The 14,684-nt window shown below is 31.9% G+C and overlaps 1 protein-coding gene and 1 non-coding gene across 5 annotated transcripts in view; both read right to left on the bottom strand.

The window, feature by feature from the left end:
* The window catches only part of BLTP3B (bridge-like lipid transfer protein family member 3B), a 97,235-nt gene that overhangs the window by 17,269 nt on the left and 65,282 nt on the right, over nucleotides 1–14,684 (bottom strand). For 2 of the 4 annotated variants that reach the window (XM_031683216.2, XM_031683217.2), the window contains 6 exons: nucleotides 11,680–11,873; nucleotides 8,828–10,329; nucleotides 8,344–8,519; nucleotides 4,473–4,615; nucleotides 3,596–3,746; nucleotides 90–343 (listed from right to left, as the gene is read on the bottom strand). In XM_031683216.2, the coding sequence (XP_031539076.2) occupies nucleotides 90–343; nucleotides 3,596–3,746; nucleotides 4,473–4,615; nucleotides 8,344–8,519; nucleotides 8,828–10,329; nucleotides 11,680–11,873 (2,420 nt within the window). Of the gene's footprint in view, nucleotides 1–89; nucleotides 344–3,595; nucleotides 3,747–4,472; nucleotides 4,616–8,010; nucleotides 8,154–8,343; nucleotides 8,520–8,827; nucleotides 10,330–11,679; nucleotides 11,874–14,684 lie in introns of those variants that run through there. The other 2 variants (XM_072973186.1, XM_072973187.1) reach the window with 2 other exon arrangements.
* LOC116282733 (U6 spliceosomal RNA) lies at nucleotides 14,092–14,194 on the bottom strand. The gene has a single exon (XR_004192314.1). It is a non-coding gene; the product is annotated as a U6 spliceosomal RNA (small nuclear RNA).

Here is a 14,684-nt window from a genome sequence, read left to right as displayed (position 1 = left end):
CCAATGAATTCATGTTCTTAATATGAATCAGAGTCCAGGTAGGCAAAATGAACATTTATAACATGAAAATACAAAACTATTTAACATACCTTTAAATTTATTTTTGTGTTAGAAACTTGTATCTTCATTGGCATTACTGTTGCAACAGTTTCATCTTCCAAAAAATGCTGAATATTCATAAGAGAAGATGTAAGAAACTCAGTGCTAAAGTTTTCTATACGGCATTGCAAAAATCCATTTTTTTCTGCAAGCAAAGAGTGTATTACAGCACCGGGCCCACTTTCAAATCTCAGAGTAATCTCAGGAGAAGATTTAGAATGAATTACTGCTTTATGGTCTGACCCTACAAAAAAAGAACAAAAATTACAACTTTGTAGCACTACTCAAAAATGCCATTCTCAATTATTTGTCATTAGGAGGTTGCTGTCATTTTGTACAATGGTAAAGCAATAAAACAGATTAAAGTTTTAATAGTTACTCTTAAATTATATTTATAGTACATATACAATATACCATATACAACCCTAATTTCTCAATTTCCATTTTTACACACAATCTTCTGCAATAATGCTGTCTTGTCTGTATTTTTCATATATTTAAAAATCTTGATAACATGAAAAACATGCCATAATATAAGTCTGATAGAATGTATACCTCAGATATTTTGAGTGTCTCTGAGTGTGTACCTATGTACACATTAATAATAGACAACTTGATGAAAAAACTCATGGCACTTAAAATGACTCAAGCCACTTCAAGAAGTGACTAAAGCCTGTACATTCTTCATTAAAACTGGGTCTGTAAGTAACTGGAACAAACAATAAATAGAGAAGATCTCATTAAAATGTTTCTATTACAAGATAATCTTAAAACTAAAATTATAGCAAAGGAAACATTTATGTATATACATATATATTCACATTTATTTATGTCTTGGCCTTGTTCCAAATAAGAATTTGAGGTGGCTTACAGAGCTATGTATACTCAAGTTCAAAAAAATTTTTTTTAATTTCAATAAAGCAGCCATAGAATATCTTTAAAAATAAATGTTCGTAGTGGAACCACTTAAGTGAATTGGCCCTCATGGTAACTATTTTATTTTACACTACCTAGCTCCAAAAAGAATAGGAGGCAACATACACATCGCATAATCAGATTAAAAAAAAATAAGTAGGGAATAAAAAAGGTAAAGATAGGCAGTAAGATCATTAACTCAAAATACATTATTTAAATTTCTGTACCAAAGGTAGAAATAGCTTCCTAGCAGCAAAGAGAAAAATACAATCAGTTTCACAACTCATGAGTTAAAAACAACTAACTATTCTAGAAAGGTATAGCTGTTTGGGTTATTGAGGTTTAAAGTTATCTGTTCCATGGGACCTTAGAAGAAGAGCTCACTAACTAAATTCATGATGAAAAGGTGTTTATTTTCTCACAGTATGGGGGTAAATATTTTAGTTTTACAGAAGTCAAATGTATACATATTTATGAAGGGGAGAGGAGTAGAATAAATTAAAGATACATATATTTAGGCACTAAAGATAGACTTCCATGTACAACTTAAAGTGTAGAGCTGATTTTAAAACTTTTATTATAATAGGGTACAAAATGATATTTAATTAATGTTATCACTACTTATTAACATTCAAAATAGATACAGAAGAGTACAAATAGATTCCCAAGGAATTCTTTAAATGATTAAGAAATCAGGTATTTTTATTTTTTTAAATAAAAGGTAAAATAAATGTCCACAAATTAATAATGGTTAGTGTCTTTCCTGTATCAGTAAAAATAAGACTTAATTAACTTGTCCTCATGCACAGTAAGATCAATTTGAAACAAACAACTTGTAAATTTAATTTTATTTGGCTTTTTATCTATCTATATATCTACATCTCTATCTACACACACACACATACACACACACACATTTACTCACTCCAAGGAACTAAGACCCATAAGTAATTTCAAACAAGAACGGTACAGAGGAGAGATAAAACAAAACAAAATCTTCATTAGTCAAAAATCACTCCTTCCTACTACCTTTATGCCATGAAACTTTTAGTAAGGTCCAATATTCACACATTATAAAAAAATAAAAACAAACAAAAGCAAAAACAACTTTGCAATTTTAATTGTTCGTATCAGAGTGACAGCAGTGTATATAAACTATAGATCAAATACAATCTTTGTTTGTATGCCTTATTAATATTTTAAATATTCAAGTTAAATGATTTTGTTTTCTCCTTTCCCTTTATTCCCTTTTCCTTTCTTTTCTTTCTTCTTGCTATCTGTTTATTTTTAAACAACCAACTGAGACAGTTGGGAAAAAAAATAAGGTATTAGATAGCACTGACTATATAACCCATACATACAAGTCATTTCAAAATTATTTCCACAGTTATTTATGTCCTCAGTTAGGAATAACATGAAACAAAGTAATAGGACATAGTTAAGAAAGGGGCTATAAAGAGAACTTTAAAAAAAAAAAAAAACAAGTGCAGTGTAGCTGGAAATAATCCAAGAGTGTACAATATTCCAAGAGTTTGGGATGGGTATAGAACATGGTCTAGCTTTTGAAATTTTACATTCAATCTTTTTATGTAGCTTATTTTGGTCTATTATGAAAGCTTTCTAACTATATACTTAGCTTCCTCCATTTTGTATGTTATTAGGATTTACACTTGTTAATATAAAATTCTTGAAATTTTTTTAGCAAATATATTGTAAACTATAAGGCCTACACAAAGAAAAAAGCCATAAGCCAATTTTTTCCTATGATGCTGGTTTATAGTCAAATGGCACATTTCCCTGCAATTCCCATATGTAAGGTGATAGCATACTTATTTGATATCATGCAGGACTGTATGTATTTCAACATGTTACATATCAGATATAGCGTTCTGTGTATATAGCAAAGAAAAATGATACAGCTCAGTGACTTTTCAAAAGACTTAAAAAAATGAACATTATCATTTAAAATTCTTGGTATAGCATTTCTTTAAATGACTGAAAACCATGAGTGATAATCCCATATAAACTTTGAGAAAGGGATGGCTTAATGTGGTATTTCTCTTAATACACTGTGTGTTTCCTTGCATATATCTTTCTATGTCTAAGCAAATGTGTTGATCTTAGAATGAGGAACACAGGAATAGGATATACGATTTTTCCAAATACCAAGTATCATGCCAGACTTAGGAAATGTTTGCTTATAAGCAAGATAATGGAATACAGAAATTGACACTTATTCTAGTATGGAACTAAATTTGACCTTTTGGGGTTCCTTTCTCACTCTTTTCATATAGAAAAGATCTTAGTTTCCTCAGACCTAATATCACAAAGAATGGGAAGACTGAAAAAGTTAAAAGATGGAACTTATTAAAAGCAGAAACAAAAAGAAATTAAAGAATACATCTTCAACAGCTTATATCTCTAAAATCTTAAAGTACAGATATTAGGTAATCTAAGAGAATAAACCTCTTGCATTATTATAAATAAATGTCATTTTCCTTGAGTTCATTCATATCAAAGAACTGCTGATGAGTCATTCATATACAATGCAAAACAAGTTTAAATCATATTAAAGTCTTACCTACTGGACGATTACAAAGGTAATGCCGAAGACTGATATTGCCTAATTGATCTGGTGTCACTTGGTCCACTTGAAGACAGATTTCCATGTCTTCCCCTCGGATGTCAATCTCCCCATTAACACCAGTAATTCTAAACACCACAACTGACATCTAATAATGATTGCATAAATAATATTAGTATACCAAATCATTCAAAGCAAAATTTAGGAACAACACAGGAAACTACTATAACCTCTAAAAATACAACTGTGGCCTAATAAACGAAAAATGTTGTGATTAATAAAAAGTGGTTATTACATTATAGTGACAACTTATAAGAAGAAAGCTTATAGGAAGAAAACCTATAGAAAGAAAGCTTCCAAATAGCTTTCTTCCTATTTGGTCAAGAGAATGTTTTTAGGTCACAAAGATTAATTATATGACGTTTCTATGTGAAATTATTTTCAATAAAAGCTGAACATATTTTCTAAGTCATCCATAAAAGTATTTCACTGGGTTAAGAGAGCTTAAAATAAACCAGTAACATACTTCTTTTGTAGATAGCCCCTCTACAGGAGGGGACTGACTACCATCCTTACCATCAAACATTTTCAAAGTGTACTTAAATTCAACTAAAATAAAGGTCAAAAATAAAGGATGGAAAAAAGGCAGAATATTCCCTTATCAATACAGAAAAAAAATTTTGAAAAGTGAAATTTAGAGAAAGACAATTCAGTAAGAGGGTAGGAAGAATTTTCAATGGTAGAAAGAGTGAAGTGAATCATCCATAATCTAAATCAATTCATTTTATATATTAATGTCTTAAAATGTATACATATTGAATATGAAATAAAGTTGGTGGCATTTCTCTTCATAGAGTGTCTCTGAAATGATTACCAGGTCATCATGACTTTCTTGAGCACCCTCTGAATTTGTACTGATGGCATCTGGAGAGGTTTTACCATAATTCTGTAGGTTTGCACTGGCATTTGTGCTCTCTTCTGGGCTCTGGTAATTTGTAGTTGAGTTCTTTTTAATACCTGAAATAATACAAACATTTGCTAAAAAATTAAAATCAGTTTACATGTGATCCAACAATGTTACATTTATCTAACCAAAATAGACTATTCTTTCAACTCTTTCTTAAGCATAGCCTTATCTAAAAGATAATAAGCAAAGAAAACTTAAATTGTGGTTAGTTAGCAAATAATATGAAAAAACTTCACACAATGAAATGTTAGACATACTAAACCCTACACTTAGACAGCTGACCGCAGCCTGTGCTCTCCCCATTGCAGGTATGGCGCCGGCGTCACTAGCAGGTTCCTGGTCAGCCAGCTTTGCCTCCTCTATTCCATTCTACATTCAACAGTACCAGACTGACCACTTCATTCTCTTTTCAGTATCCTACAGTTCATCTACATGAGGTTAATGCGACTACTGTCATTGTGACTGTTCTCCATCTTTATCAACTTACCTTAATTTCTTAATGTGCTATATTTCAATATTTCTCAAACTCTCTATGGTAAAAGACAATTAAAAAAATTTCTGTGTCCATAACAGATCAATACTTAAAAAAAAAAACCAGAAAAAAGAAACATTGAAGTACAAATGAATCTAGAAAAATTAGAAGAGCCCTAGACACAAAACAAAGCCACCATTTTTTCCACTTCCATCTTGCAAGGATTCTGATGTTATACAATCACAAAATAAAACAACACAACACAAAAACAAAAAGCTAATAATTATAACACAAAACCAAAAAGCTAATAATTCTGGAAATGACTTCAAGGATTAAATCACCAAATGATATAAGCAATAAAGTCAGTCTCTGCTTAAATGGTAGTATTTTACCAAGCTTCTCTTTGCTGTTGTTAGAAACATTATTACAAGTCTTCATAACACTTCACTACATGCATTACAGAATGAGTATCACTTCCATTCACTGAAACAATACTCTGCTCAATGCAGCCTCCAAGTAGCTTGTTAGAAATTTTTTTCTCAGATGTACATTATAATTTGACATCTTTATTCACTAAGAAGTGATCACCACCAAGTCTAGTTTATCTTCTATAACCATACAATTGATTCCCTTCTCCCAGTCTGCCTCATCCTCCCACCTTCTCTGTAAACATCAATCTGTTCTCGGTATCCATAACCTTGTTTTTAATTTTTTAATCATTTGATCATTTTTTAATCATTATATTTACTGCTATATAATCAGCTTCTAACTCAGCATCTGATAAAATAATAGGTGTTCAATAAATTACTGAATAAATAAATAAAACAATTTTCAGAGCCAGGGAAAATACACAGAAATACAACTGTGGTAAGAGGAGATAATAAACTCCCATTTCACAGTGAGTTCCTAACATTGCCAGGGGTTAAGAAAGTTTCCCTGATAAAATAACATTTAAGCTAAAGTAAACAGAAAAAAACAGCATTCTAGGCATAGGCACAATGACTGAGAAAGTTAGTAATAGTGAAGAGATTGAGAGAAAGACTGAAATATATTATAGTACACCTGAAGTGTAGTAAACATGTAGGGAACAGCAGAAGTTAACCTCAGGCCATATTACACAGAGCACTGTCAGTAATGTTGTTTATCAAACTTAACAGCCTTACAACAGAAGTTATTAGGACTAAAACTGGAAAATGACATGATAGTATTACCTTTTTAAAAGAGTATTCAGCCTATAAAATGAAGCATGAACAGGGAATTGACAAGAATAGAAGCCTGTGTTGGTAGTCCAGTTATGTTTGTTCATAAATATGTATGTGTATTTAAAAATACGTGTACATACACATACACATACACATACATGTGTATGTCTGTATACATATATGTCTTAGTGTGCATTGTATAAACATACATATATATATATATATATATATATTACATATATACATATACACGCACAGACACACACACACAAAGAAAAAGGTATGGAATTATGTCTACCTAAAGTTGATGGTAGTTATGTCTGCAATTGGGAATGATATCAAGGGCAGAGTAAGGGTGGTATTAAAGTGATATCTTAAATTTTTACTCTAGATATTTCCATAATATATTTTTTGACAATGAGAAAATATTCATATATTGCTAGTAAAATTAAAACAAAACCCACACCACAAAATGAATCTTTTCCTAATAAAAATCTATTCTTCTGACATAAAGAAAATTATTACAGTTCAGGAGAACTAATAGAGTCACATATCAACTTAATATTAATGCCCTTGTCTTTTTCAAGTTCCTAAGAACAGTCTACTGCTGGAATCTATTCTAAGACGGTAATAAAACATGCAGACAAAAATTTATGAACAATTTTAATTATAGCATTGTATAACTGTGAAAAACTATAAACAATCTAAACATCCAATATCAGGGAAATGATTAAAAGACCAGGGTGCATTCTTATGAGAATTTAATATAAACAGGTCATAAAATGCAGGTTAAAAAAACCATATGTGGTGTGATACCAAATATAAATGTATATATATAAATTTATAAAATAAATAAAAGTTGGTATCACTAGATTGTGGGATTTTTTTTATTATTTTATTTCCCAAATTATAGTTGTTTGTATTTTCCAAGTTTCCACATTAAGTGGTAGTCACTTTTGTTATTTAATTTTCAGAAGTAATAAAAAGAAAATCACTGATAATTTTTGAGAAAAAGTAGATATTTTCCATAGAAACACTGTTTTTGAAGCATAATTTGATCACAGAATAGAAACCCTCTATTAGAGCAGAATTTTAAACCATAAAGGGGGAAAAGGAATTAGGCAATAGAACAGTCTGTGAATCTAGAATAGATTTTTATGACCCCTATCAGTACCTCTTCTACATTTAACTGACAGAGTATGCTGGAAAGGAGACTGCTATGAATTGCCTACAACAGGGTTGGATTAGGACTTTTCATTTACATATAGTAATCTTCTCCCAAGGCTGAGGGGTTAGCATAGCATTCTGGTTGGTTAAAAGCTTAGGCTCCTGAGTCAGACTAGCTGGGTTCCAAATCTGCATCTCTTCCTGACTATACACTCATTTCTTTAAGTTTTAGTTTCTGAAGCTATGAGCCTTTCCTTACCTGAGCTGTTTTCAACTGCATCAACAGGATTGTTACCCTCTATATACAAAGTAATTCGTATTTGCCTCTAGTCTCATGCTTCAGGATTTGTGGCAACTACTCTCTAGTTGTAGCCCTGGTTTTATTCCTGTTCACAAAGTCCCTAATGCCTTAGTGATGGGGATGTATGTAACACTAAGTCATCCCCAGTGGTCTTTACTGGGAAATTAATTTTTTCTGAATAAAATCGGAGAATCATGTAATTCCATCATATACTATCATGTATGAGAGAGAATCTTTGTTATAGGAATCAGTAGATCCAGTCCGGAAAAATTCCAATTGTAGGACCATAGAATTGAGAACTCACCATGCAAATTAAGCCTACCTAATCAAAATTTCAGATACAGGAGTCTTTGTGATAGAGGCTAGTAATATTAATGGTATCTGCTTTATGATATAAACAACTGTATATAAATAATTGCTGGGTGTCATCCATAAAAAAGGAGTATCTGGTCAAAAGAAGCAATGGAACAATCATTAGAAAGTTAGGTACAATGTTCTTTATAGTGTGTATGTATGTGTGTATAAATAAGTCTTTTTGGGGCTGTGATTAATTATTGAATATAACTAATAATACTTAAACACCACTTCTAAGATTTATGTATATATAATATGAATTCTTAAACTGTATTGCCTTACCTTTTTCCAGAAATATATGAGTATCACTTCCATCACTTTCTAACAACTGTTCTTCCAATATCATGCTGTCAAGTGAAATGGTATCCAATGAGGTTTGTGAGGGGCTTCTTTTCATGTTCTTATAAGAAACAGAGAGTGGAACCAGGGTAGGTGGGCAATATTCCTTAGGCTTTCCACTGTTAATGAACAAAATTATTAGAAAACCATCATATATAAGGAAAAGAATTCTTAAAAAAATACTTCAAATAAAACAAAAATATGTATCCAGAAGTTTTTAAATTATGCTTATAAGTATAAGCTCAAAGTCTTTTCATATTTTGAAAAGCCTACTGTTCCATGTGTTAACTCTAACAATGCTACATTTTGTCATGAGGTTTTCTGTCCAAAACCAAAATACACTCATAAGCACATGTACAAGCGTGCATGCACACACACACATACCAAAACAATCCTCCCCCCACATCAAATTCCAACAGTATGTTACCTTAAAGATGACTGTGATTTAAGTGTCCTTACTGTGGGTGCTTCTTCTTTACTGATTTCCAAGTTCTCAGAGAGTGAAGCTGTTTCTGGAAGCAAGCCTTCACCTTTAAAGATCAACTCTATGGTTTCATTTCCTTTACTATTTATATTATTTGAAAGTATGTTTTGATGACCACTATTATCAAATGACAGCATACTTGAATCTTCTCTGTAGTTTAAGACACTGTTTGAATCTGTACAAGATGAATTCTTTCTGTCACTTGTTTCTGATCCAATTTCTCCTGAGTCACTTTTGCAAACAATTCCACTACTTTCATCTTCACTTATTTTCCCTAAATTTTTATCTGATAAATAATCCAGAAAAGAAATACCCTTTTGCAGATTTGTATCACTAGCTGATTTAAAAAGCAAAGAATCCTTCAAAGGGACATGGCTAAGGTCAACACTCAAAGATCTGTTGTCTGACATATGATTGACAGCTACACTTCTAATTTTATTTATACCACTGCTAACTTGTTTTCTCTTTGAAGACAAGAATTCTCCATTTTCTGTAGGCAAATAATCAGGAACCACTGGACTCACACTTTCAGAAACAGGAGACTTAAGGGTATTTGCTTGATCCACTGGATGTAGCAAAAGAGCCACTTCCGCACTTTTAAGTAAAATTCCAATGCAAACGGATGTCTGACTAGCAGGACTGCCAGTCACAGCTTCTACATCTTTCCTCAGATTCTCTGAAAGTACAATAAGTGACTCGTGGAGGAAAAGCAGGAGCAAATACTGGTAGTGATTGATCTGAATACTGACATGTTTATGAACACGAACCAAGACATGAATATCTGCATCTGACGACGAAGAGGAAAATCTTAAAAATGTATCCGAAGGAGGTTTCTGACTATCATTTGTCGAGGGATCAGACTCTGCACTATAATACTCCTTCAAGAGCTTTTTCCGCTTCCACCGGCCAGTCAGATCACTGGATTCACTTTGTGATGTATTTAGAGATAGTTGATTACAAGTCTGCAGCTCTTTTTGTGACACTGCATACCTTGTTGGTTGACAAATCCAGATGGAAAGAGGGAAAGAATCTACAAAACTTATTGGCCGTCCTTTTCCACTTTTCATCCCTTCATAATCTATCCAAAATTGAGAAAAATACACAGCCCAAACGTCTGTGGCAGCAGAAGTTTTAAGAGTGTGTTTATTCAACTTGGGAATAATATTTCCTTTATAAACTTCATGCATTTTGGTATCTTGTTCATAAGCATGTCTCTGGAAGATTGGATGCAGAAGATTAAAATTGTCACCAGATTTGGGGAAGCTAGTGTATGTTTTACTGAAAAAATCACAATCTTTAAAGTCTTGAAACAAAGCTTCTAGATCAGAATGTCGACAGTTTGGACAGTGCCGTGTATTTGTAGCAATCATTTCGGAACTCTGAATAGAAACTGCATGTGGTTGATCTCGATGACATTCAGATTTCATTTCAGAAGGAATGACAAACTAGAAAAGCAAAAACATTAATCCAGTCTGATTTATAAATCCATACCTCTTGAAGATAAAATAATCAAGACTATTACTTAGCTCAGGAAATCCTTTTGACATTTCTCCCCAAAACACTACTTTCCTATCCAGACATAAAATACTAACTCCCTTCCCCCATATCTTTTTATTATACCAGGTGAAAAAGACTTAAATGATTAACCACTAAGAAAGAACTGAAAAAAAATGAATAATGTACATAACATATATACTTGCATACAACATATTACAAAGTAAAAGAACAAAACTGAGTTAAATCAATATTATTAAATGCTTGCTATGCCCTGAGTATATATAAGAAAGTGCTAAGTTTGGAAAAGGGAATTTTGTTATGATATTTTAAATCCAAGAAATTTGGAGGATGATTAGATAAACAAATGGAATGACTGGATAATTGCCAGTAGATCACTTTTCTGAGAGAAAACTATTAAGAAAGTAAACTTAAGACTACAGGTCAAATTATCTACTAAAGTCATTTTCTACAGATTATTAAGCCCAGTCTTCAAAACATTCATAACAAAGAGTTCAAAGTGACTCATGTTAAAAGTCAAACTGTGCATAAGCAGAAAATGTAAAGATTATCATATAATCATATTTTAAATTACAATTAGAAATGTCACAAAATATATCTCTTTATATTGAATATGTTAAGATCTCTGAAAAGATCTTTAAAACATTTCTGCAATGCAACTGTTTAGTACTGTTAACCTCATTTTATAGAGAAGTTAAGGGTACATAAATTTAGTCTACCAGTAACAGATCTTAAAACTGAAATATTCATCCATGCCTAAATTTTATTCTATTTACTATACTATAGTAGATTTTTTCCCATTAAATTCCTTCCTTTAAAGCTTAAATACCCATGGGATTCTGATAATCAACTACTTGATTGTAATAAAAAGGCAACTTTCTATTACCTTTGGATATTAATAATGGAGTAAGTGTAAACAAATAAAACCCAGATATAACTTAAAAGCATTTACCATTCTTAAAAAATAACTTTTTTTTAATCAGCTCTGGTAAGAGGTAGGGGAAAATGATATTTAAATTTACTCCTACTGCTTACCTCCAAATAGATGAGTAGTGGGGGAAAAAAATAGAAGAAAAGCAAAGAAAGAAGAGGAGGGAGGGAAATAGTCTCTTAAAGATTCTATAACTGAAAGCAAAACTGAAATTTCAAAATCAAAATTAAAATTGCAATGAAGTTGGTTTATATCTGAGCACCCATTTTAAATCCTGGAAATTACAATGCTGATAACTTTTATTCTGCAAAAATGATTTTGCTCTGACAGCCACTTGTTTATATGGTACCTTTAGCATTAAGCCATCAACTCGAATATCAACATGCTCATCAGATTTTGAATTGTCATTCAACTTGTATACAGCCATAAATTGATTAAGACTCTGTTTTAAATCCAACAGAAACTGATTTAACCATAGAATACTTCTTTCATCCACAGTAAATTGTAGTGCATTCAGCTGGCTATAAAGGTTGGGAGATGGAACTGTGGAGAAAAAAATTTAAAAAGATTCTTAATAAACAGCACTAAATCTTCCCTGAGAACAGAAAATACATTAACAAGTTTTATTCTATTTTAATTAAAATAAAAAGGCTTTGAGATGTTATTTACAAAATTAAAGTGACACATGTGGATGATAGCAAACACATTATTAGACAGACAAAAAATATTTTTCTATGCTTCACTAACTGAAAAATATACAGTTCAATCTAAAACTAATTGTATAAATAAGAGGTACTGTTTTGATTTCTTTTCCTAATGTTAGAGTCACCAAGAAGCAAACTTCAAAAAATGTTGACTTCTTGAAGTATCACATCAAAGCCATGGTCCTTAATCACATATTTCTGTAGGGACTTACTACCCGAATCTTAATCTGAATTCTCTAAAATGACAGAACCAAGTCTAATGACTAATTTCTTATGAAAGTGGTAAGCTAGGCAGTTCTCCTTGAGAACAGAAAGACCATTCACAGTTTTATCTTCCACTTAATCCTAAGCCTTGAAGTGTTGGGTACAAAGTAAGAACTCAAGTATCTCTTGAATAATCAAATGAATACATTCTTTTTCATAGCTCCTCGAAAATATTAGAATGCTTAGAGGTTGAATAAATGTTTTAATGGTAATTTATATTAAGCTAATATTTATAATTAGAGTATACATCACTCCCTGAAATCCGTATCTATTGTTTCATAAAAGCCATTAATGTTTTCAGAGCATCTTGATAAAGATCTTTTTATTCCAAAAATTCACACCTATTTACTTCTACCAGAGCAAACAGTATGAATAGCTAGAACTTTTAGACTACATTAATTTAAGGAAAATAAACCCAAGGTGTGGGATACCAGTAGGAAGACAGCATTGTAACAATGTTCTTAGTAAGATTTTGTTTTGTTTTCATTCACTGACTTTCTTTCAGCAAAGATTCAATGAAGCCAGCTACATTCTATGTATTGAATTAAGCACAAAGAATTTTAAAAAGGGGCACAGTCCTTTCCTTTGAAAGTCCATAGATTATTATATGAGACAGACATGAAAGCAGAAAAATTATTATTAAAATACAACAGAGACATCTTAATGGGACGTTGATGTGTTTGCCTTTGAGAATAGTAAGGAAATAGTGTTGCTGAGGAGATCACGTCAAGAGAAGAATCAGGAGAGGGAACTTCTAGTATAGACAGAGTGATGATGGCAGCCACAGAGAAAACCAGAGAGCAAACATAGTTCAGAAGGATAGAACAACCCTGACTGCAAACCTGGGAAAGAGCAAGAAAGCTGGTACACCAAGCGGTAGAAAGACTAACGGGGTCTACTTATGAAATAGACTAGTAAGTAGCTATTAAAAGATATTTAAAATGAACTTGCAGAAAACTAGAATCATTAAGGGAAAAAGGCCAGGATGTAAATCAAATATATTAAAGAAACACATACATTAAAAAAAGGACCAACATTATACTTATTGTTATGGTCTGAACTGCATCCCCTCAAAATTGATATGCTGAAGTTCTAACTCCCAATACCTCAGAATTAACTGTATTTAGATATAGGGCTTTTAAAGAGGCAATTATGGTATAACTGAGTTCATATGGGTGGGCCCCAGTTCAGTATGACAGGCGTCATAAGAAGAGGAGATTAGAAAACAGACACAAACATAGAGGGAAAACCATGTGAGAAGACGGCCATCTACAAGCCAAGGAGGAATGTCTCTGAGCTAACAACCCTGTCGATACTTTGATCTAGAACTTCCAGCTTCCAGAACTGTGAGGAAATAAATTTCTGTTGTTAGAATCATCCAGTTTTTGGTACTTTGTTATAGCAGCCTTAGCAAACGGATACACTTATGTTAGGAAAAGTTGTCTTAAAATTATAGGCCCGTTGGCAATTTTTAAATTTTTAGTATTTCCTTTCTTTTTTAACATAATGAACATATGTTATGTTTAAATTATTTGTAAAAAGTTATATATTTTTACAGATTGGATCACTTAACAGAGAGGTGAAACATAAGAACTGAAAATGGATCCCTATACCTTAGAATTCAATATACTATGCTCTTTACTATTGTGTATGTTTCAAATTTTCCATAATAAAAAATTAAATTAGAAACAATTAAACATAACCTACCAATTTCACTCCTAGGTATCTAGGAGGCTAGGGTTTAAATTGCTGGGAAAGAATTTTACATTTTATCAGAAGAAAAATGTATAGATTGTAGATTGGAACACTTCATGGATTTGTGTATCATCCTTACACAGGGGTCACACTAGTCTCTGTATCGTTTCAAGTTTTAGTATATATACTGCTGAAACAAACAATTCCTTTGGCACAAGTTAACAAAACTGATAGAAATAAATCTAGATTAGACGTCAGAAATCCTGGAAACTATACTTTTCACTCCCAGGAAAAATTACTAGTTCAATGAATGAGATATTAAGGAAAACAATTTGAGAGGCAGGGTGTGTTGGAAACAATGGGATTGCCCAATTGCAGATAAAAGGTTTTTATTACAGATAAATATCCTATGGAGGCAGTGAAATATAGTTAAGGGAAGGTCGGAGAAGAATTTCGATTTAGAAGACCCATGCTTGAGTTTCAGCTGTGCCATTTTGTGCTTTGTATAGTGCTGAGCAAATGCCTTAATTAACCCAACTTAATTTTTTCATTGTTTCATCTAAGAAAACAAATGTGAAATACACAAAAGACTATTAAAAAGCATGAAAATGGTGAGGATGAAATCCTCAAAGTTTGATACATATGAGGATTAAAATGATAAACAGTTTGACATCTTTTCTCCAAAGCAATT

This window comes from Vicugna pacos, chromosome 12 (genome assembly GCF_048564905.1).
Source record: "Vicugna pacos chromosome 12, VicPac4, whole genome shotgun sequence".
NCBI lineage: Eukaryota > Metazoa > Chordata > Mammalia > Artiodactyla > Camelidae > Vicugna > Vicugna pacos.
Note: the sequence above shows the minus strand (reverse complement) of the source record. Positions and strands in the feature narration are given on the sequence as shown.